The sequence below is a fragment of the Pleurodeles waltl genome, chromosome 5 (genome assembly GCF_031143425.1).
Source record: "Pleurodeles waltl isolate 20211129_DDA chromosome 5, aPleWal1.hap1.20221129, whole genome shotgun sequence".
NCBI classification, from domain to species: domain Eukaryota; kingdom Metazoa; phylum Chordata; class Amphibia; order Caudata; family Salamandridae; genus Pleurodeles; species Pleurodeles waltl.
Window position 1 is genome coordinate 1819834033 of NC_090444.1, and position 23664 is coordinate 1819857696.

Sequence of the window (23664 nt, forward strand, 5' to 3'; positions counted from 1 at the left end):
TATTAAGTATTTCAGGGATTATTCTTGCAGCTTTGTCTCTGGTGGCAAGCCAATAGAGCAGTTTGCCAATTTTGTCCCCGTTTTCAAATATTTTGTGCATGGAGGCTCTTTAATATTGTCGTGCCTCTTCCATAGCTGTTTGCTTAAGATTGGCTTTAACTCCTTCAAGTTTCAGCTGTAGTGTCTCAGTGGAATTTTGAAAAATTTCTCATTCTGGTGAGAGGATACAGGCTTCCAAGTCTATCTCCTCCCGCTGGTGTTCCCTCTCTGTCAGTCGTACATAACTTTTGGCAACACCGTGGATGGCTGTCTTACTGGCCCACGAAAGCCACAGTCCCTGTGCTAGTGTCGAAGTAGGCCTGTAACTTATTGGTCAGGAGATGTGTTCATTTGTCATCCTGAAGGAACAAGGCATTAAGGGCCTGATTACAACTTTGGAGGAGGTGTTAATCCGTCCCAAAAGTGACGGATATACCACCAGCCGTATTACGAGTTCCATAGGACATAATGGACTCGTAATACGGCTGGTGGTATATCCGTCACTTTACCGTCACTTTTGGGACGGATTAACACCTCCTCCAAAGTAGTAATCAGGCCCTAAGTCTCTAGAAGAGTCTTAGGGTGTGGATGGGAGTCTCGAATTGGGCTTTGAACAGAGATTCATCAGAGAAAACCCTGGGGATTATCTCCACTCAGCTGATGCCCAGGACGTCATTTGCAGGAGCCAGGAGTAGGTCGAATTCGTGAGTGTTTGTTCAGGACTATGAAAGGGAAGGATTTGTGTAGCAATATGGCGACGACCCCCCTCTCCCCAAGAGCCCCTTGTAAAGCCAGCATGGAAACCCTATTGTACCCAAATCATTTCAATTGAAACCCAACAGGTGGGTCTCCTTCAGTAGGGGTACTGAATGGCAAAAGCATATGGTGTAGCAGAGCACAGCGGTCGAGAAGCCTGTTTACATTTCGTATCATCAGCTGTTAATAGAAGGTGGAGGGACTCCGTCCCCGTGAAGGACGGCCGTAGTAGAGAGCTGGTAAGTCGACATAAGAGTAATCTTTGTGTGGTGTGAGGGATGTCCCAAGCCACGTGTAGGAGTAGCATAAAACAACAATTATAGGCAAACTCGCTAAACAACCCATATCCCCTAACAATCCGCTTACTCATAATTCCTCCCCCCAAAGCATCTGTCGCCCCTAGCTCCCCGGAATGAGAACTTGTTAAGGAAGAAAGTAAGCAAAATCGTAAGTGTGGACCTTCTCATGTGTACTGATATTCTAAATATGCTGCTGCTGTACTTATCGGTTCCCTTTACAAGGATCATTCCTGGCCCCTTCTTGGGTCGCAACCTCTCCAGTGGGTGAATGGTCTTTGAGCTTCAGTCTCTCATTGCCATCCAATGGGTCATTCCTGTAGGGCAATTGTTTTGTGGTGCTATTCCCTCTCCTACCCAGTTGAGTTGAGGAAGTTTGAAACTTGTCTGCGTATCCTCCAGGATATAGTTTATCATTGTTCCTTATGTTATGGAGGGACGCAGGCAGGTGCATGGTTTAAAGCAGATTCTAGTGAGTTTGTAAGTAGTGCGCCTTCCCATTGGATTTTCAGTTGCCCAGTCCCATGTCACCTGAGTGTCAAAGAACTGGGAAAGGCCTTAATGGAGCACCTTGAGTTTTGTTTAAAAAATAAGCATATATTTCAATTTGAGGGCTCTGAGTTTGTTTGACTTAGTCAAAGGATCCTCACTTCTGATGGTCCTCCGAGGTATACTCTGTAAATATTATAATGATGGTTGAATGGGGTAGGGCAGGTCAGCACAGGCCAAAAGTGTGTCACTGCCCCCAAGGTGGTGTGTCGGGCGAGTCTCAGTTTAGGCAGGGGCAGCCCCTGCAGGTCTGGCCTTCATAGGCTTGCCTCCGCGGCCATACCCAAGACAACACTGACCCGCCACATGCACCTGTTGTGAAGGTAGGTGCCGGTGATGCAGGCACAGTATTCCAAGACCACCACTCCATGATAGGGTGTGCACATCGGTCTGGTCACTGAGCCAGGAAAGAATGGGCTGCCGAAGCGAGCTGTGCTTAGGCCCGCATTGAATCACGGTCTAATTTCTGGCTCCACTCCTTCTGCGAACGGCCATTGAGGGCAGCTGGGATCCTGTGTTGTTAGTGTTGGGGTGCCGCCCTTGTGGTTTGTGCGTGTGCGATACTCTCCTCACCAGGTTGGGGAATGGTGCGTCTCCACCGCCCCGGGCCCATGCTGGGGATTCACGTCATCGAGTACCAGTTTTACTTGGTAGGGCTCAGGGATCATTGAGGGTGCAGTTTTAAAGAGGAAAATGGTCCATAACAGACTGGATTGTTGTTATAAATTTAAAGAAGGTCCAGGAACTCGATTACTGTGTGACATCATCTTAGCTAGGCAGACCACTCCCCCCATGTTTCAGGTGTTTATAGTGAGTACCTATGGATGCTACTAATGTTCCGCATCCAATCCTAGCTCTGTGTTGATAATTCTCTTTGTCACGTCTTGTGTGGTCTGCCCTATATTATGTAGATAACCGGGACATGTGATAAAATAAATCACATTTCTTGCATGCAGTTGGAAAATGAGTTGTTAAATGGTGGTTCAATTTAGGCAAACTTTTTTATATAAAATGATCGAGACTTAATAATTTTCTATAGTGTATATGAAGGCGTCTTGTTGCTATCCATGAAGGCGTTTGATGCTATAGAGGAGCGGTCTTTGTATATAACATTTCAGAATTAAAGACACTGTCCTACCATTGATGCAACTGAAGCTGCATTTACAATGTGCAAGGCTTAGCACCAACATGCTTTACCATTTATGCAAACTTGTGGTCCAATTGTGGTTGTGTATGTACGGGAACAACTACTTCTGATCTGCAGCCTATCTTCCAGGAGTTTCAATGCATAGATTAAAATTGCAAAAGGATTCATATGTACTTGTCATAGGTGGACATTGCATTACAGAATGGTGGTCCCTTTTCTGTTCATCTACCTTTGTAGATGAACCACTTTGGATCCCCACTCTTAACAAAGAAAAGGAACAGATATGATGGAAATCAAATTGATTATACATGGTGAGGACAATCATGAATCCGTTAACACTGAATTACTTAACAGTGGAGGCTTGTGCGGATTATTGCTGTAACTGTTTCTTTTGTTTCCTTTAGGATCCAAATGGCAGAGAAATTTATAAAAGCAATCTCAAAACCTAGCAGGCCAGACATGAATCCAATTCGGTGAGTGCTTTATATGATATATTTCAAAATGATATGCTGATTACTACAGAGAAGGTGGAATGTATTGTAAGTCCATGACTACAAGCCTGTGGTTGTTTCTGGTGAAAAAGAATGGTCAGCTTAATTCCCTTAGTTATTCATGGCTTTGCCATTTTCAATGCTTTCCCTGACAAAAATGCACACTGCTTATAGAACTGTCTCTCTGAACATCCTAATTCAGGGATGATGTCACAGAGTTGTTTAGATGGTCATGGAACAACTGTCTAGTTTGTGGAATTTAGAATCAAATGTTTAAAGTTGTGTATTTCTGTAGAGGACACACTGCGATGTTTCAAGGCCTTTTTTCACAGTATCGGTACAGTTGCTATTCATGACTTCTGTCACAGGGTTTTGGGTTAAATTACACTTCTCACTGGGTGCCAAGTATTATTGGGTTTTGACTCTGCAATTAGTGGTGGTGGTGATGGTATAAACCTCAGATACTGTATGACTTGAATAAAATAAACACTGAATAAACACCACGCTTCATTGATAGCTAGACATATAAAAGATGAAGGGCAGTATTTATGAATGAATTAGATACAAAATCCCAAAGTGTTTGGAGCCAATATACAACTCCAGAATGTTTGTAGCGCTTACACTGTAAGTTTTTACAGATTAGGATAACATGAGTGTCTATAGCCCAATAGCTGTTTGCTTTCCCAAGAAATGTTAGGCCTCTGCCTGCTTCTGTGCTTTCATTAAACTTAGCAGCCAATAGAAAAAGATGCCTTGCAGCATACTAGACATATATGAGAATACTGTGCTGCATTTACCATTTGTTCCAGTTTCTCAGCTTCTCTGGTACAAAATGGAACACCTCAGTGGCTAGGTAGCTGAAAATCGGCCAGAAATTACACACAACAAAACTTGTTTTACTCACCAAAAACCCCACCACCCAGACCTGGCCTGCTGTTGCAACCATAGACATTGTGGTTTCAGTTTCACAGTGCTCAGACAGATACGTGTGAAAGTAAAGTGCCGATGTCTAGTGGAGCTACCAGGGCTCTGAATGCAGTGCATTAAAAGGCTTGTTACTGTTCATCTGGTCTCAGAGTAAGGGAGCATATGCATGTTCCACATGGACTAGTACCACAGAATGCCTCTTGGGGTAGCAGATGCTAGGGGCTTGTTTCTTATGAGCAGCTGAAACAATGTTCATGGAGATGTGACAGTGATGGTACGCGGAATCCCTGCTCAACCGACTTGTTCCATTTGTAACTGCAGAACTGGTATTTACTGTTGTGGCCATGCAACACCTTTGAAACAAGTTATCTCCAGGATCGTAGACTGTACCGAAGTAGTTTAAATACTCTGAAATTGGTGTGTCTTGCCTCGGCCAATGGAACATTTCTACAATGCTGAGAGTGTAGGGGAAAATCCTTTCTAGAATGGAATTAGGTTGATAAGGCTTTGTGACTATCAGTGAATAGCAAAGTTAAACAGATAAGGCTTGCTCTTGAATGGTGGTGTGGAAAAAAACATCTAGTTCAGGCAGCATATATATCATTACAATTAATGTAAATGCTAAATACTCCTATTGATTGGAAAGGAAAAAGTGTAGGACTTTTGTTATTTTTAAGTAATGTTCTCAGTAACTTGAAGACATTGTATGGCATTAACATTTCCTTTTTGAATGTGTTTAAACAATTGGCTTTAGATCAGTAGCGCACACACACGTATCCTTATCAAGGAATACCTTAAAGGGGTTACTCCCTGTGTTAAAGCCAATGGCAGCTTCTTCGTTTAGGGTTTCGTTGGGGTACAATGATGATAACTGATTTAGGTCTTGTAAAATCCCTGAGCCTGGCTTCACATTGAAGCTGCAAAGTTAGTGCTAACTTTATAGGGGCACAATGAGTTTCATGTGCTCTTCCTTTAAAGTGTGCTTCATTTTTGGGTGGAACTGTCCTACTGGGTTTGTGTATTTCGCTCAGACCACTAAATAGTCTAGCCCCCTAACACTGTGCCGACTGCTTATTCAGTGTCTCCTTCAAAGAGAAAAACACACACTTCCTTTTTAGATACTTCTAACATTCTAATAAACATTTGAAGTTCAAGCAACAGTACTTCGGTATGCCTACAGAAAATTAAATTAATTTACTTGACTCTTAAAGCATCAAATCATTTCTGTCACCAGATGGACTTGATATAGAGCTGTCCAACACCCATCAAAATATTCCCTTTTAGGAGGATAAGGATTCTCTGTGCATTTCCCAAAATTTGGAAGGAGTATTTATGGTGTTTTCCTCGCAGCCCCAGTGTAAAGGTGTTCGGTCTCCGAATACTATTGAATGTCTTAAGCATTTGATAAGAAGCACATGCAACATCAAGTATTTAATGTACCATATATTAAAGTACCAGGGTTCACTTTCTGCATTAGTCTCTTGCCAGAGGTGCAGACTAGAACAGTATATGTGTTTCAAAAGAGAGACACTATTTGGCAAACTCAATAAAGCATTGCACTGTATCAAAGTGATTAGTGTGTCTCATTATCCTATTGAGGCTACTGGATTCGGGTGGCAGAATCACCTGAATTGTGGGGAACTAAGTCCAGTCCCACACCATGTGACAACTGTTTGCCTAATCCGGGTTTTCCGGCTAACTAGCAGCGCCTCATCTCTGCCCAAGAGCAGGGATGATTGTGGCAACTGAGCACATGACAGAAATGATGCCTCAGGGGAATCGTGGTCAAACAGATCTCATTTTTTCTCTCAGTTACATTAGTCTCACATATACAAAGACAAACAGGGTAGAAAATGGTTCAATAAGATGTATTGAATTAACTGCATCTTAGATAAAATGGCATGAATTGTAATAACTAGGATGATAAAACACACTAGAAGCAAAATGATGACAAGGAGAGTGAAACACAAGAACAGTCCCAACATACTGTCACTATGTATCATATATGTGGTTCCTACCTAAGTTATGTTAGAGCACAACGTAATAAGCGCTAATCTGCCATTCAGCTCCCCCCCCCCCCTCTTCCGGGAAGACTTCATTCCTCATACCTGAGCAAGGAAGCCTGTTGTCTAGAAAGACACCATCCCCATGTAGGCCAGGGATCTGGTAGTCTAAGCAAGCAGCTGTAGAGCAGGCATGCAGTCGTGGTCATCTGGCTGGAATCTTCCTCTAATGTGTGTGGGACAGAGAAGTGTTTTTATAATAAAGACAAAAGAACAACTAGATAAAGAAAATAAAACAGCACCGCAAATGTAGCCTATGCTAGAAAAATAAAACAAAGCTGAATAAAATATAACTGGGCTAAAGTGCACAACGGCAGGCCTAGTTGCTAAAATAATGAGTCTAAAAACATGGATAAAATAGCTATTCAGCACCCTCCCCCTGCCGGTTCAAAGGTGGTTAAAAGCCTAAAATAAAAACATAAAAGCAACAAAAACATATTTATAAAAGCATATATACATGAATGTCAATAATGACAAGTTAAGACACTTGAGCATGTGGAATATTAAAAAGAGCAATTTAAAACGTCAGCAGTGGTGCCAAATTGAAGCCAGGAAATGTTCCACTTCGGCAGGTAGTAAAGTAGCCAAATTGTTGTTGAGAAAAAACAAGGAGCAGTCATGTTCCAAAGCCTGAGCTCCATCTGAGGCAACAGCATTGCATGTTGTGCCCAATTTGGGGTCAAGAGCTGCATGATCCATGAAGGGCAACTCATAGGCAGCTTCCCGTAGCAAACGCACCCTTAATGCGCATGTCTGGTAATGAGCCCTTAGCGAGAACAATAACAGATCAGCATCCAATGAAAGTAAGCGCTGCGTAGAAAGACAAACTTTTAGTGCACATTTGAAAGGGCACCAAAGACATTGAAACATGGGCTGCAAACAATCCAAAACCAGTCTGAATGACAGACCAGTCGCACTCCAGTTCTTACAGGAGGGGTGCTCCAAAATACTGCATCATGCGTTTACAACACAGTTGTGCTGGTGGGAGCGTTTTAGTCCTATTTGTTGTGATGGGACAGCCATTGCAAATCAAAAATAGCAACAGCAAGATGCCACCTATTATAGACAAAGTAATCGGAAATCCCCTGAAAATACTAAAAAATATCAGGTGTATGGCTGAAGATATTAAGCCAAAAATAGAGGAAAAGGTGTGAACGAAACCAGAACCAACAGCCTTAAAGAAATGCACAAGCCCAGTAGTACTGGATGCATTAAATATTCGTCCCACGGGTTCACCAAAGTGTCTCGGAAAGTTTGTACTTGAAAGGGCCTGAATTTCTGCAGATGACTTCACAACTTGAAGCGCATAGGGCTCGTCCGCAGATGTAAGCGCCACATGTTTTTGAAACAATAAAGCCTCAAGTCTGCTCAACTTGTCAAAATTCACATTTGAAGTAGCAATGTGAGGCCAGATATCTGCTTTCCTCTGCGTAGGGGGGAAAAGGACATTCCCGCAACAGGCGACAATTTGGGAGACCAAAACAACATCAGTTATTTCGGCTCGCATTCCACAACAGCTCTCACTGTTAAGGAGCACATAGCTTCCATTTGAGAGCACCTGGAACGCAGGTCTAATCAAGGGGACTTGAACTCCCTTCAGATAGCAAGCTAAGTTTGCTGCTGAGGCGTCACACGCCCGTGCAAGGATGGCTCACAGAAGTCTTGCATTCAGTGCCGCTACGAAATACTTCTTCCATGCCACTGAAGCATTTGTACAAAAAGGGATGCTTACACACCTTGTGTATGTAACTATCTCCTAGCCTTTCATCTCTGCCTACTGGAATGCGTTTCAAGCAGGATGTGAATTGAAGTGTTGAAATAGGCAGATTGATAACCTGTGTATTAACCATTCAGCAGATGGTATTTCAGCCACAGTAAATGGCAACTTTTCTAACTTTTCGATGTTTAGGTTGATATAAGTTGCTTCTTTCTTAGCCATTATTTGTTGTTGTTGTGTTAGATTAAATGTTGAAAATATGTCCCTTGCACTAGCGTGTTTTCTGGGAACTGCTTTCAGTGTTTTTATAGTGTCCAACCGAACTGCATAATGGACTTTAGCTGGCTTTGTCCATGTTGTAAAGCTGACATGTTGCGTTGTTCAAAGTGTATATGCGGTCGGACAAGGTGCTAATCCCATTATCTACAACGGCTAATGCTTTCTGTACGTTTTCCTGATCTATTTGCCTTAACTGGGTTGCAGCTTCTTGTTGGGAAAGTTTCCAAATTTCATTATATACTGCATATAAGAAGCTCTTTCTACGGCCTAACAGGAAATCCTTCAAATCTGTATCACTAGACAGGAGACTAAGGTGTTCTTTTACAGCATCTAGTGAGGAACTTTTCAACCATTTCGGGCATAATTTCACAAATGCTCTGACACAGCGAGGGTGTGGCCTATTTGTTCTAAAACCCTCCTTGGAGTTTACAAAATGTGCAGGACAACCCTTGGTGTCTACTAGCCACAATAACCACCCACCAGGATGTGAAAGTGATGTGTTAAATGATCCTTTTTGGACACACTCATCGAGCTGATCTTCAGTTACATTAGCCTATTTTTGCCATTTGAAAAATTTGGCAGGGTTTGGGATACTGGGCACATTCATGTCCTTAATTTTTGCCAAGCCTAAACAACTTGCCTGTTGTACAGTTTCATTGAAAAATATAATTTGAACAGGTATCATGCATGCTCTGAATAAAGCCTCCTTTCCCCTTATTTGCCAATTCTTAGTTCCCCACACACTTTTCAAGTCAATCGACTTCAGCCAATATTCATAGCCTTCTACAGCCAACCGGGAAACAAAGAAATCAAAAAATAAATCAATTTTGTATCAGTTAATAAAATATGTTGACTCTCTATCACTGGCAATTTAAAATACTACGACTCTGCATTTTTCACATTTTTCCCAGAAAAATATGCAAACTTTTCAGAATACATTTTGGTACTTCCTGCTGGCGGAGTTGGACAATGTCCCCATTGTGTATAATTAAAATAGTCTTTGGCGTACTTGCTCTGTTAATTAAATGATGTCCATAATAATTGTAACAGAACATATCTCCATAGTTTTCTCTTGCTTGATAAACATCCTCACTTTGAGATACAGTGAAATATTGCAAATCAGACATCATAGGATCAACTGTTCATACATCCCAATCATCAGAAACAACTCCGGGTGTTATCACATAATTTATAGAAAGTTTAAACACATGGAATTTGGATGACCTCCTGATTCCCTTCAGGAATTGGTATAGCTGAAACGTTCACTAGGGACAAGTCTCTGCGGACCTTATGGGAGATAAAATGTGTTTTTAGGACCTCATCCACCAGCTCGACTGTAGAGCACTCAGGAAGGTAATGACCATGTATCAGTAAAAAGAAGACGATGACAAACCCAGTCCAAAGGAGGAAGGCAAGCACATTTAATAAAAGCCACAGATAGTTCCATGGAAGAATAAAATAGTTAATTTTGAGCCAAATTATCAGCTTATGTGCTCTTGACAGTTCTGGTGCAGAAGAGGCAGATGAGTCGGTGAAAGTGTCATTAATGTCTGAAAAATATCCAGAAGCAGTTTGTGCAAAACTGGAGCAGTTTGGAAGGAGAGAACTGGCAGAAGTCTCCCTCGGTGGTTCATACTAGACTATATCATCCATTTGTGTTGAAGTTGAGTAGAATTGCTTAACGTTGTTGACATTATTTGTCGCAGAAGAAGGTAATGGTAACAATGAAAGATCATTTGCCACCCTCTCCAAGCTCGGAGAGGTGTCAGTGTTGCTGTTTAAAACCTGTAGAGGAACATCCTGTTATGTAGTGAGAGGGATTCGGGTACTACCCAGGAGTCCTCTAGGTCTGCTGTGCAGGAACGGCCATGTGGTGTAGCGTGACATTGCCGCTGGAGACAAAGTGATTTTCTTTGGAACCAGGCAGCAGTGGTAGAATTACAGTTCTGGTACACAGTCTTGGTGTCACTATAACCTTGTACTGGTTACCATTTTTTGTTGTGAGAGGAAGTACACACAGTACCAGCATGGAACCATGTTCATACCACTCCTATTAGTTGTACAATTACAAAATATGCCCACTATTAAACCACAAAGGGAAAAGGTATCTTGAGTTGTCAACAGATTCTCATCTTGTCTTTGTGGGCTGAATTTCTCAAAAATCAGAAGCAAGAGATTCTATCTCAGTGGGCGTGGGGCTAAGAATTATCTTATCTCTGCCCATCTTTTAAGTTCACTAAGAGTTCTCCTGAAACTCTTCTGAAAACACATTAATGAGGGAAATTCATTTTTAGCTTGCTTCTGAAGGGGCAATAGAAAATATCCATCGAAGTCCGAGGGCCCAAACATATTTGAGAAAAAGAGGGTCCGACGACCGTCCTTCTCCTGTTACGTGCCTATGATCTGGAGCATCATTTGATTCAGATGTAATAAGCTCTTGCCCTGCACTTCTGAAAGGGGTTGCCCACTGGTAGCTAGACCATATCCCTGTGAGGTTTCATAAAGAGTAAAAACAATAAGGAAGAAGGTTTGTGTGTCCACCTCACTCTTATCCTGCACTCACTGCAAAGATAGAGCTCATCTTGCAGTCTTTGATTGCACATATATGTAGATACATATGTATAAAACTCTCAGCGCACTGAGGATCCTGGGCCTCTCACTAAACAAAGAAGGATCCTCCATCACAACATGTCAAGATGTGGTTGCCTCCAGACCACACCTTTATGCATTTCTAACCAAGGTATTCCCTTTCTGAGAGAGGAATGTTTCCTTTTAACAATTCATCATGCACATTAAATCAGAGTTGATTTCTAGGTGTAATACCACTCTGTATTTTAGTTGTACCTATTTTCAGATTGTACGTGTGAACAGTACAAGAACAGCTATGGTTTTAAACAGGAAGTTTAGTTTTTGTTCACAAACCTTCAGACTCTCTGGACAAACAGTTTATAGATTCCAACCAAGTCCTTCTTTGCTTAGAACGGAAGACGGCTGTGTTTTCCAATACAAATTTGCCTTGCTGCACCCAACTGCATAGCTGCCTCACCACGACACAATTCAGCCTTAGGGTAGATGTAGTGTGTTTTTTTTATCCGTTCCACTTGTGGGATAGTTTTAGCTTCTCTGATGCTCACAAGGTCCATGTATCCATGTACTCTGTTACTGACAATTATCAGTTGTCTTGGGCTTTGGGGTTTTATATCATGTTGTCCCATACTTAAAGTGGTGAAACATCTTGCCAACAACAAAGTGTTCTGAAACCTGTCTCTAAGTAAAGAGCTGCATTTGCTCTCATCTAAGATCTCTTGGTTGTTGCTTTATCTACTGCTTCTGATTCAGTGGTGCCACATAGGTCTACCCGTGACCTCAACTTCCTAGGATGCAATTATATTGGGACATATAAGACACCATCTGTCGGCAATATTCCCACCTGTTTTGCCTCATCAAATCCGGTCTGGAGTTGCTCTAGACGTTTCACTGATGAAACCTCCTCAGCTTTGACTGTGACTAGGTCAGACTTTTCCTTGAAAGGTATCACAGTTTAAAAAACCTCCACAGATGCACAGAGATGTCTGTATTGGACCCACATAACATCGACACTTAGTGGCTCAGACCCAAATACACCCCTGCAGCTTGCAACTCCTGGTCTTCAATGCACCTGATGGTCGTCACAGAGTTGGGGGCCAAGTGTTTTTGGCAAATACCCATAGAGACATGCCCTAGAGATTTCTCTCGATTTCAGTTAGGTTCCTTTCCGGGAACAATCTGCCAAAAGACCTTCTCAAAATAAACATCATAGGAAGGAAAAATCATCAACTTTCTTAAGGAAACATTCATGCTCACTGGACCATTCAGCCCTTAATCGCTATCAATCTGAAATAAATTTAATCTGTAATTTCCAACTCCATCAGCGAGTCTGGCATAGGTCAAGACCTTCTGGCAGTTTATGCCTCATGTCTCCTTGGACTGTTGCTTTGTACTGAAGATAGTAAGTTAATTTATGCTGGTCTTTGAGAAAAAGTGGATCTGTCGGGAAGTGAACACATTCAGAGTATTTATACAATCTGGTATTGTTAAAGAGGCAATATATTTACCATTTGGGAACGTCTCTTTCATACTCTGGAAGAGTTCTATGGTTGGCTTAACACTCGCTCACCAGATCTTAAATTTATTCTGAACATTGACAAAAATAGACTAAACTTTTTAGATCTCAGGATCATCATGACAAGGGCAAATTATCTGTCAGCCTGTACACAAAGCCCACAAATAGAAACCGCCTTCAGCACTTTACAGGTGCGCCATCCCGATCCCTGGAAGAAAAGTTGCTGTATGATCAATTTCTGCAAATTTACAGGAATTGTACGAAACTAGTGATTACTTCAACAGTGCGTACACTTTGGAAAAAAAAAGATTGCGTGCAAGGAGGTACCCTAAAAAGTTGATTAGTAATGCCCTAAAAAGAGCATGATACGCTCCACGGGAGTCACTATTAGATGAGGGAAGAAAAGAGGACAGGACAATTCTATTGACTTGTGTGGTGACATTTAGGCCCAGTGCCAACCAAATTAAAAAGATTATATTAAATAACTGAAAACTTCTATAATTTGAATATACCAAGACCACTTTTTGTACAGCCGTAATTGGTAAAGGCAGCTTTAAACTCAAATAAATTATTTGTGCGCCTTCTGGACCTACTGCCACTCCCTCCTGTACAAGTCGGTTATAAATGCAGCACATGTAGTTTGTGCTAATACACCACTAATTCAAATGTGAACACATCTTCATTTGCATCAGTGGTAGGAAAGTGTAGTTAATTCAGAAATGTTATATGCAGGGACAGGTCCTATATAGTGTTGAGAACCCGTCATGCATATATGCACTATAGAAAATGATTGTTAGTCTTTTTAATTATCAAGATGTGTGCTTAAATAGAACCACCATTAAACAACCCACATTTTCCTACTACAAACAAAACATTTGATTTACTGTATCACATGTCCCTGCAATCTGAACTGTATAGGACAGACCACACAAGTGAGGAAAAGAATCATTCAACACAGATCCAGAATTAGATGCGGAACATTAGGAGCAACCTCAGTTTCTCACTACAGGGAGTGCAGAATTATTAGGCAAATGAGTATTTTGATCACATCATCCTCTTTATGCATGTTGTCTTACTCCAAGCTGTATAGGCTCGAAAGCCTACTACCAATTAAGCATATTAGGTGATGTGCATCTCTGTAATGAGAAGGGGTGTGGTCTAATGACATCAACACCCTATATCAGGTGTGCATAATTATTAGGCAACTTCCTTTCCTTTGGCAAAATGGGTCAAAAGAAGGACTTGACAGGCTCAGAAAAGTAAAAAATTGTGAGATATCTTGCAGAGGGATGCAGCACTCTTAAAATTGCAAAGCTTCTGAAGCGTGATCATCGAACAATCAAGCGTTTCATTCAAAATAGTCAACAGGGTCGCAAGAAGAGTGTGGAAAAAACCAAGGCGCAAATTAACTGCCCATGAACTGAGAAAAGTCAAGCGTGCAGCTGCCACTATGCCACTTGCCACCAGTTTGGCCATATTTCAGAGCTGCAACATCACTGGAGTGCCCAAAAGCACAAGGTGTGCAATAGTCAGAGACATGGCCAAGGTAAGAAAGGCTGAAAGACGACCACCACTGAACAAGAGACACAAGCTGAAACGTCAAGACTGGGCCAAGAAATATCTCAAGACTGATTTTCCTAAGGTTTTATGGACTGATGAAATGAGAGTGAGTCTTGTTGGGCTAGATGGATGGGCCCGTGGCTGGATTGGTAAAGGGCAGAGAGCTCCAGTCCGACTCAGACGCCAGCAAGGTGGAGGTGGAGTACTGGTTTGGGCTGGTATCATCAAAGATGAGCTTGTGGGGCCTTTTCGGGTTGAGGATGGAGTCAAGCTCAACTCCCAGTCCTACTGCCAGTTCCTGGAAGACACCTTCTTCAAGCAGTGGTAGAGGAAGAAGTCTGCATCCTTCAAGAAAAACATGATTTTCATGCAGGACAATGCTCCATCACACGCGTCCAAGTACTCCACAGCGTGGCTGGCAAGAAAGGGTATAAAAGAAGGAAATCTAATGACATGGCCTCCTTGTTCACCTGATCTGAACCCCATTGAGAACCTGTGGTCCATCATCAAATGTGAGATTTACAAGGAGGGAAAACAGTACACCTCTCTGAACAGTGTCTGGGAGGCTGTGGTTGCTGCTGCACGCAATGTTGATGGTGAACAGATCAAAACACTGACAGAATCCATGGATGGCAGGCTTTTGAGTGTCCTTGCAAAGAAAGGTGGCTATATTGGTCACTGATTTGTTTTTGTTTTGTTTTTGAATGTCAGAAATGTATATTTGTGAATGTTGAGATGTTATATTGGTTTCACTGGTAATAATAAATAATTGAAATGGGTATATATTTTTTTTTGTTAAGTTGCCTAATAATTATGCACAGTAATAGTCACCTGCACACACAGATATCCCCCCTAACATAGCTAAAACTAAAAACAAACTAAAAACTACTTCCAAAAATTTCAGCTTTGATATTAATGAGTTTTTTGGGTTCATTGAGAACATGGTTGTTGTTCAATAATAAAATTAATCCTCAAAAATACAACTTGCCTAATAATTCTGCACTCCCTGTATAAACATCTGAAACATCCATAGAACGATATTTGTTGGACATTGGCTGTGTTAAAGCAAGATCAATGAGGCGTTCCATCGAAGCTAAACTTTACAGGGCGCCAAGTTGATTGATATAATAGGCACAGTCTCCAATAACCTCAAATGCTATGAGGAATTTTTCTCTTGAAATATATATATAAAATTCAATAGCTGTGTAGTTACCACCCATCCACTGGTTGTAGATCAGAACTTGGGGACTTCCGTAAGATATCTCCTTTCTTTTGGAGTATTTAATGCTAATATGAATGATAATTATAGATGTAATATAACAAGGCATGGTTTATAGTGTGTTGTGGTCTTGGCTAGACTCTGACATCATTGACCAATGATGTCAGAGAATGGAAGGGAGATGTCCTGAGGATTCTCGGAGGGACGGTTGGGGAGAGAAGGAAGAAGCAAGTAAGCAGCAGGCACTGTTGTGGATGCTGTATAATAAAGACTTAACCAACAAGTCTTGGATCCGTGGATTTACTTCATGTAACATAGTGCAATACTGAAAATAGTAGGAAGTGTACATGGTTAATGGTTGTGGAAATGTGGTTGTAAAGGTGTCATATTTACTTGTACGCAACCACTCTAAGATGGTGTCCATATATAGGAAAGAGCACCGGTGGCAAATCACGCGTTGATGGACACACGTAATATGGTAATGTCCTTTTGCCATAAATGTGAAGCGTCTCGACTCCTTTTTTTTTGTTGCTGTTGTAGCAATAGCAGTGATTGAAAAAGACAGTGATGCCCTAGCATTGTCTGTGTGACTCTCAAACAAAGTACATTTTTGCAGCATGATTCATTTCTAGATTTACATGCCATGCACTATTGCGCCATCTAGTGGTTGGGGTCCCTTTTCTTTCTCTCTTCTTTTTTTTTTTTTTGGAATCAACGGTCCTCACCATTTGGTGCTTAGTCCATCCTCTCTTTACATCATACGCCCCTGCCCAGAAGCCTTCACTTGTGGTTGCCGTCTTCAGATTCAGGTACTTTTTTCCGCCAGTAGATCTTGTAGCATCATTGAACGCTCACCAATTATTGAACGTTTGTCCATGTTCTAGAGGGAAAACATTGATACTGCAATTGAAGTGTAGTTTGTGGAAAACCCAGCCGGGGTTTTTCTTGCGAAGAAGTAAAGAGAGTACGAGGCTTACTGGCAAAGGAACACCTTAAAATGCACAGGCAGGAGGTCCCATGCTCCAAGTGATATAGAGAACACGCCATTCCGCTTCTGCCCAGTGTTTCACTGCATGTTTGCCCAGGAGGACAATCATCTGGTGTGTGCAACCTTTGTCTACCGCAAGACCACAGTACTGAGAACTGTGAGGCATGCACAGAATTCAAGCCCAAAACTCTAAGAGCAAGGGACAAACCAAGGAAGGACACTATACCATGCAGCAAGAAACTCAGTTGCTGAGGGGATCTGGGGTTGTCAGGCAAGTAGGAGGGCAACATCCCGAAAAAGAGCTGAAGAAGAGGGCTCGGATGTCGAAAAGGAAGTTATCGATATCAAGCAGGAACATACGAAACACAAAGAAAAGCCGCCACAATTCTTGCTGACTGAAGGCAGGCTGAAGTCGAAGAGCCCCTTGAGTCACACACTAAGGACACCGCAGGTGGACATGCCACTGAAAAGACGCTGGCGTTGAAAGGCAACCAAAAATTGTGAAAAATGTAAGAAAGGAGTAGTTGAAACAACAGCAGTTGAGGCCTCGAATTGGATGGCTTAATGCTGAAGAGCATGCAATCGAGTGGAAAAAAGTCATCTCAAGGCTGGAATGGCCACGATCCTCCAGAAAAAGAAAGATTTAAACGCATCCCTCCTAGAGTTCAGCATTCCATCAAAATCTTCGCTGGAGCTGCCACAAAGAGCACAAGGGCCAGAAGAACTGGAGCCTCCAATGAGTCCATAGCTGTAGGAGGAAGAGGATCAGAAGATCTTCTACAAGGAAGAGGATCCAAAGTACATGGGCCTGTTTCAGGAAACCAAAGGGTTAGAATGTCTTGAGGCCCAATGGTACAACCCCCAACACAGATTTTACCAGAGGAGGAAATGGACGCACATTTGTCAAGGCTTTCGGCTCTGGATGATATTGCCATGTACAATCAGTTAAAAAGAAGAGCTGCAGACAAGTATGGGGTCCAATTGGAGGAGAAGTTTGATTCTCTTTTTTTTTAGTTTTTTTTTTTTTATACTAGGGGCATAGCTACCCTCACAGAGTAAGAGGCAATTTGCCTATGCTCCTGAGCATCCTGGACCAGGGGAGAAAGGCCTTTTAAGGAACTGCAACCTGCAGGTATGTGACACCCAGGGCCGAAAAGAAGTACAAACACTTCTCGAAGAATCCTGCCTACCATCAGAGGTAATGCACCTGTGAATTCTATCATTGTGGGCACCGCCAGGAAAAGGGCAAATGTGCCAACTACCTCAGGATAAGAAGAGCAAGAAGAGGGATATTGTTGGGTGGAAGTTTGAAATGGGAACTGCAACTCTATGGTGCATTGCAATTCTCTGATGCCCTGCTCAATAGATATGCCAGCCGCCACTGGTAAGGCAAGGCAGAGCTAATGAAACACCTACCAGAACAGTATCAGAAAAGTGCCTCATCCCTCACAGAGGAAGAAAAGAACATTGACAAATCTGCACTAGACCTCGCAGAAACGGCAAGCAGACAGGCAATGGCAGGGACAACTGTAAGAAGACATGCCTGGCTTCAGGTTTCAGGCTTCAAAAGTGAAGATCAAGCCAACGTTATCCACACCTCATTCAACGGGGAGCACCTATTTGGGATTGCAGTGGACAACAGACTGGAACAGAAGAAAGACAATGACACAGCAAATTTGATGGGAGCCCTACAGTTCAAAGGGCAACAGAGAAGAGGAAGTACACCCATGAGAAGACAAGTGGGAACCTTCAAAGTGCTGCTACGCACCAGAGATTCCATAGCACAAGGGACCTGTGGCAGTACCAAGCTCCATAGAGACAGCCCTTTCGCATATGAGCGAGAGGTAGAGGACAGCCACTGAGAGGGCGGCTGCATCAGCTAGCAAGTGACTCACAAAGACAGAGCCCCCCACACACAACTTTGCGGGGGGAGGATAAGAGCCCTCTTCCAGGAGTGGAGGGAGGTCACTTTAGACAGGTGGAAACTCAACATCATCTAACACGGCTACTGAATAGCATTGGTCAAACACCCACTAAGGCGAAGACTAAACAAAAGTACCCATACAAGAGAAGAAAATACCTTTCTATGACAAAATATGAGAGAATTGTTAGCGAAAACTGCAGTAAAGAGACTATCCCTGAAGGAAATCAACCGGTAAACTACTCAACATACTTCCTGGTAACAATATCAGACCAGTCGGTACGGCCTATACTAGACTTCAGTTTCTTAAACAATGTCATAAAGACACAAAAAGTTCAAAATGCTGACGTTGCAAGATGTCATTTTGTAGCTCCGACAGGGAGCTTTTATGGCGCCCATAGACCTAAAAAAATGCATATCTACACATTCCTGTGAACCACAAGCACAAAAATCTTTAGTACTTTTAAAAAAGACCAAATGCATCACTAATTCAGGGTGCTGCCAATCTGAATCAAATCAGCACTGACAATGTTCACAAAAGTCATAGCAGCGGTTGCGGCACACCTGAGATGGAAGGGAATACACATGTACCCTTACCTAGTCCACTGACTGGTAAAGGCGAACCCACTACACAAGTGCAGAACAGCATAAAAATAGTGATTATGACACTCCACAGACTGGCGTTTTCCATAAACACATGAAAATTGCCACCGACACCAGAGCAAGATAAGCTCTTCCTGGGAGCAAAAATCAACACAGCACAAGTGAAAGCATACCCTTGCGAAAAGAGGACACTGGCAATAATGCAAGAAGCTTCCCAATACTGGAAGGGTGAGTCTCTGACAGTAAGGACTGTGGGGAAGTTGCCAGGAATTATATCTTCCTGCATACCACTAATACTAAATGCAGCGTTACACATGAGACCAATACAAGAATGGGTCCAGAGCCAGTGGTCGCAAGCTACAGGGAGTTTGGAGGATCTACTGGTTGGCACGCAAAAAAGTACAGGAGGAAATGATGTGGTTAAACAAGACAAATATAACAGTAGGAAAACCCTTCATACCACCAACTCCAACAGTGACCATCACTACAGACTCCTCACAAATGGGATAGGAAGCTCAAGATCAGAGGAGTATCGAGACCAGAAGAGGCAATACAGCACTTAAACTATAGACAGTGTTCGTAGCCCTAAAAGCCTTTCAGAAGCAGCTGTGGGGCAAATCCATACAAATCTAAACAGATAATACAACCACATTTTTCTACTTCAACATCATGAAGGGAAAAAAATCCTTTGCCCTATCTTGCCAAGCACATGAGATATGGAGATGAGCCACCCCAAGACAGTTAACCATAGCAATGATACATCTACCAGGAGTAGACAATGTAGAGGCAGACAAGCTGAGCAGAGAGGCATCCACTTCACACGAGTGGAAGCTGCATCAGAAAGTGATTGAAAAGGTGTTCAGAGGGTGAAATAGACCGATTTACAACACCAGAGAACGCAAAATGCCAATTCTTCGCATCCAGGCATCCACACTGTCACTCCCCAAGAAATGCACTGTTGATACTCTGGTCAGGGATATTTGCTTACTCCTTTCCCCTGTTACCAATAGTAATCTACAATGCACAGTCGCAGATTACTTTAACACTCATTGCCTCACAGTTGGCGAGACAGACCTTGTTCTAATGGAGGTGGCACACAATAATCTACAGAGACCACCAGCATCACAGGACTTCGTCTCCATGCAGAGGAGGAATTGCTCCACCCAGAATCTAACACCCTGAGTCTAGCAGCATGGCTCCTGAAGACATAGATTTCGGTTAACTTGGACTCCCAGAAAAAGCAATGGCATTCCTCAGGGAAGCAAAAAGACTGACAACCAGGAAATGCTACATAGCCAAGTGGAAGAGATACACAAGGTGGGGCCAAATATCAATGCCTTTTCAAGACAGGAGACAAGACAATATGCTAGACAGCAAGTTAACCTGTGCGTCACTAGAGTTGCATCGGTAACCATAATTGCCAACACAAGGGGATACATAGGAAGAAGCTTCTTCACAACACCAGTGATCAAAAGATTTCTGTAAGGGGCCAAAAGAATGGCCCTCCAAAGAAGCCCAACACCCACATGGAACATAAATGTGGTGCTGGCCAAATTGATGAAAGAATCATTTCAACCACTTCACAAGGCCACCCTAAAATTTGTCACACTTAAGACATCCTTTCTAATTCAATGACATCGCTCTGTAGAGTAAGCGAGCTGCAAGCACTTCCCATACAGGAGCCATACATACACAAGAACAGAGTAGTCATGAGGACCAACCAACACTTCCTACCAAAGGTCATATCCCACTTCCACACAAATCGGACAATCCAAATACCTAGTTTTTTCCAAGAGCCAAAGACTCGCACAGAAAGAGCACTGCGTGCACTGGACACCCAATAGGCGATAATTTATTATATGCAGAGAACAAAACCAATCGGGAAAGGGAAGCAGCTCTTTGTATCCTTCTCGGACACTAATAAATAAAAACTGGTCCTTAAGAACACAATCGCATGGTGGACTACTCACACAATCCAAGTGTGTCACAAAGGAGCTGGCATACATCTAGGAGCAGGCATACATCTAGAGTCTAAACCAAGAGCACATTTGACATGAAAGAAAGGGGCTACAAGGGCCCTCCTTGGAAGTGTTCAGTTAACCTCTTAGCTGCTGGGCCTTCCCCCCCAGTGCTGAGCCCTGTTTTGGCTATTTGGGATAGTTTGCGCTTAGGCCTTCATAACTTTTTGTCCACATAAGCTATCCAAGCCAAATTTGCATCCTTTTTTTCCAATATCCTAGGGATTCTAATGGTAGCCAGAGTTTGTGGTTTCCCCTTGAGGAGACCAAGAAATTAGCCAAAATGCGTTTTTTTTTTTTTTAAATGGGAAAAAAGGGCTGCAGAAGGCGGCTTGTGGTTTTTTCCCTGAAAATTGCATCAACAAAGGGTTTCTGGTGCTAAAATCACCATCTTCCCACCTTTCAGAAAACCACATTTTTCAACACAATTTTGGCATTTTACTGGGACATACCCCATTTTTACTACTTTTGGTGCTTTCAGCCTCCTTCCAGTTAGTGACAGGAATGGGTGTGTAACCAATGCTGGATCCGGGAAAGCTAAACATTTCTGAAAAGTAGACACAATTCTGAATTCAGCAAGGGGTCATTTGTGTAGATCCTACAAGGTTTTCCTACAGAAAATAACAGCTGAAATAAAAACATATTGAAAGTGAGCTGACAAAAACTACCCTTTTTCTCCACGTTTTATTCTGTAACTTTTTCCTGCAATGTCAGATTTTTTAAAGCAATCTACCGTTACGTGTGCTGGACTCTTCCGGTTGCGAGGATATATAGGGCTTGTAGGTTCATCAAGATCCCTAGGTACCCAGAGCCAATAAATGAGCTGCACCTTGCAATGGGTTTTCATTCTATACCGGGTATACAGCAATTCATTTGCTGAAATATAAAGAGTGAAAAATAGGTATCAAGCAAACCTTTGTATTTCCAAAATGGGCATAAGATAAGGTGTTGAGAAGCAGTGGTTATTTGCACATCTCTGAATTCCGGGGTGCCCATACTAGCATGTGAATTACAGGCCATTTCTCAAAAAGACGTCTTTTTGACACACTGTCTTACATTTGGAAGGAAAAAATGTAGAGAAAGACAAGGGGTAATAACACCTGTTTTGCTATTCTGTGTTCCCCAAGTCTCCCGATTAAAAATGGTACCTCACTTGCGTGGGTAGGCCTAATGCTCGCGACAGGAAACGCAACATGGACACATCACATATTTACATTGAAATCTGACATGTTTTTTGCAGTGTGCCTAGCTGTAGATTTTGGCCTCTAGCTCAACCGGCACCTAGGGAAACCTACCAAACCTGTGCATATTTGAAAACTAGAGACCTAGGGGAATCCAAGATGGGGTGACTTGTGGGGCTCTGACCAGGTTCTGTTACCCAGAATCCTTTGCAAACCTCAAAATTTGGCCAAAAAAACACTTTCTCACATTTCGGCGACAGAAAGTTCTGGAATCTGACAGGAGTCACAAATTTCCTTCCACCTAGCGTTCCCCCAAGTCTCTAGATAAAAATGGTACCTCACTTGCGTGGGTAGGCCTAGCGCCCACAAATGGAAATGGCCCAAAACACAACGTGGACACATCACATTTTTTCACAGAAAACAGAGGTGTTTTTTTACAAAGTGCCTACCTGTGGATTTTGGCCTGTAGCTCAGCCGGCACCTGGGGAAACCTAGCAAACCAGCTCATTTTTTAAAACTAGAGGCTGTGCTGCGATCGGGGGCCAGAAAACACTTTCAGGAAGGCCTCGTAAGAAAGGGTAGACTCTCCCCTTTCTTACGAGGCCTTCTCGAACCTGGGGAAGGCCGCTTCCTGCCGCTTCCTGCTCTGATGGGGAAATCCACAAAGTCACGTCAACGTCACAAAGGGGCGGGTGGGGGGGAGACTCGGAAGAGCTTCTGTGTCTCCCGGGGAACAAAAAAAATCCTCCAGTGCAACGCACCCGAAGATTTATTAACCCCCATCCCTGGTGTCGGCCACTGGTCGTGACCCGCACCAGGGAGGTAGTGCGGGCATCGGCCAGTGGCCGACGCCCGCATCCAAGGGGCTAAGCGACATATGTATGCAGCCACATGATAGTCAGTATGCATGTTCCCAAAACACTACTGCATCGACGTACAGGTGAAGAGAGTAGTGAAGCATTTGTTTATAAGCTCCACATCTCCAGCCCTACTTCCACAGGAAAAGAAAAGAAAAAAAAAAAGATACAGAATCAATGCACAGCATATGAATCCAAACAAGATTATTGTTGCAAAACGAAATGGTTACTGGGTTTTGTAGGTTGAAGAACTTTTTGGGGTCATATGCCTTCGGCTTAAGCGATGGTGGCAAGTCATAACATGTAGCTCCCAAGCCAATGGATGACTGTAGTAATAATGCATTAGCCTTGGGGTGCCACACTTTTTTCAGTCTTTGAAGTCATTGAGACCATCCAGGTGGCCAAGGTAATAGCCAGTGCCTGCTTTGATGAAGAACGTTTGGCAGAGCACCTCCTTAAAGTCCAGAAGCTTACCCAGATGAAAATGATAGCCTTGCACAGGATGATTATTTGGAGGCTGATAACCTACCCCCTTAGAATACAAATGCTGGCATTTGATTGGATTTACAAACATCAGGTGACCTTAATACATCTCCAGAAAGAGACATCCCTTACCCCAGTGGGCCTCCTTCAAAGGGATCTTCTTTCACTTTGGTGGTACATAATGCCAGATGAAGCTTTGTAATTGACGCTGCCATCTACCGAGGAGAAGTGTAATACTTGACTGCGATTGTACAAGTTTCTTCTGTAGGTTGAACCTCTCCTGCTCTTAAGTAAGGCAATGCTAGAACCCATCTGTCCTGCCTGTAGAAACTCTTCTCGGGCCCAGAAGATATAGACCTGCTTCTAGTAACCTACAATTTTTGTCACAGCACCCTTCGCAAGAGAGCCTGGTCATCCAATTTTCTTCTGCTAAACTGAACCCAAATTCCTTCTCCACAAACCCTCCAC

At 42.7% G+C, this 23664-nt stretch overlaps 1 protein-coding gene across 5 annotated transcripts in view; it reads left to right on the forward strand.

Moving 5' to 3' along the window:
• Positions 1–23664, forward strand: part of CMTR1 (cap methyltransferase 1) — a 419501-nt gene that overhangs the window by 334931 nt on the left and 60906 nt on the right. For all 5 annotated transcript variants that reach the window (XM_069236317.1, XM_069236319.1, XM_069236315.1 and 2 more), the window contains one exon: positions 3192–3260. In XM_069236317.1, the coding sequence (XP_069092418.1) occupies positions 3192–3260 (69 nt within the window). The remainder of the gene's footprint in view (positions 1–3191; positions 3261–23664) is intronic.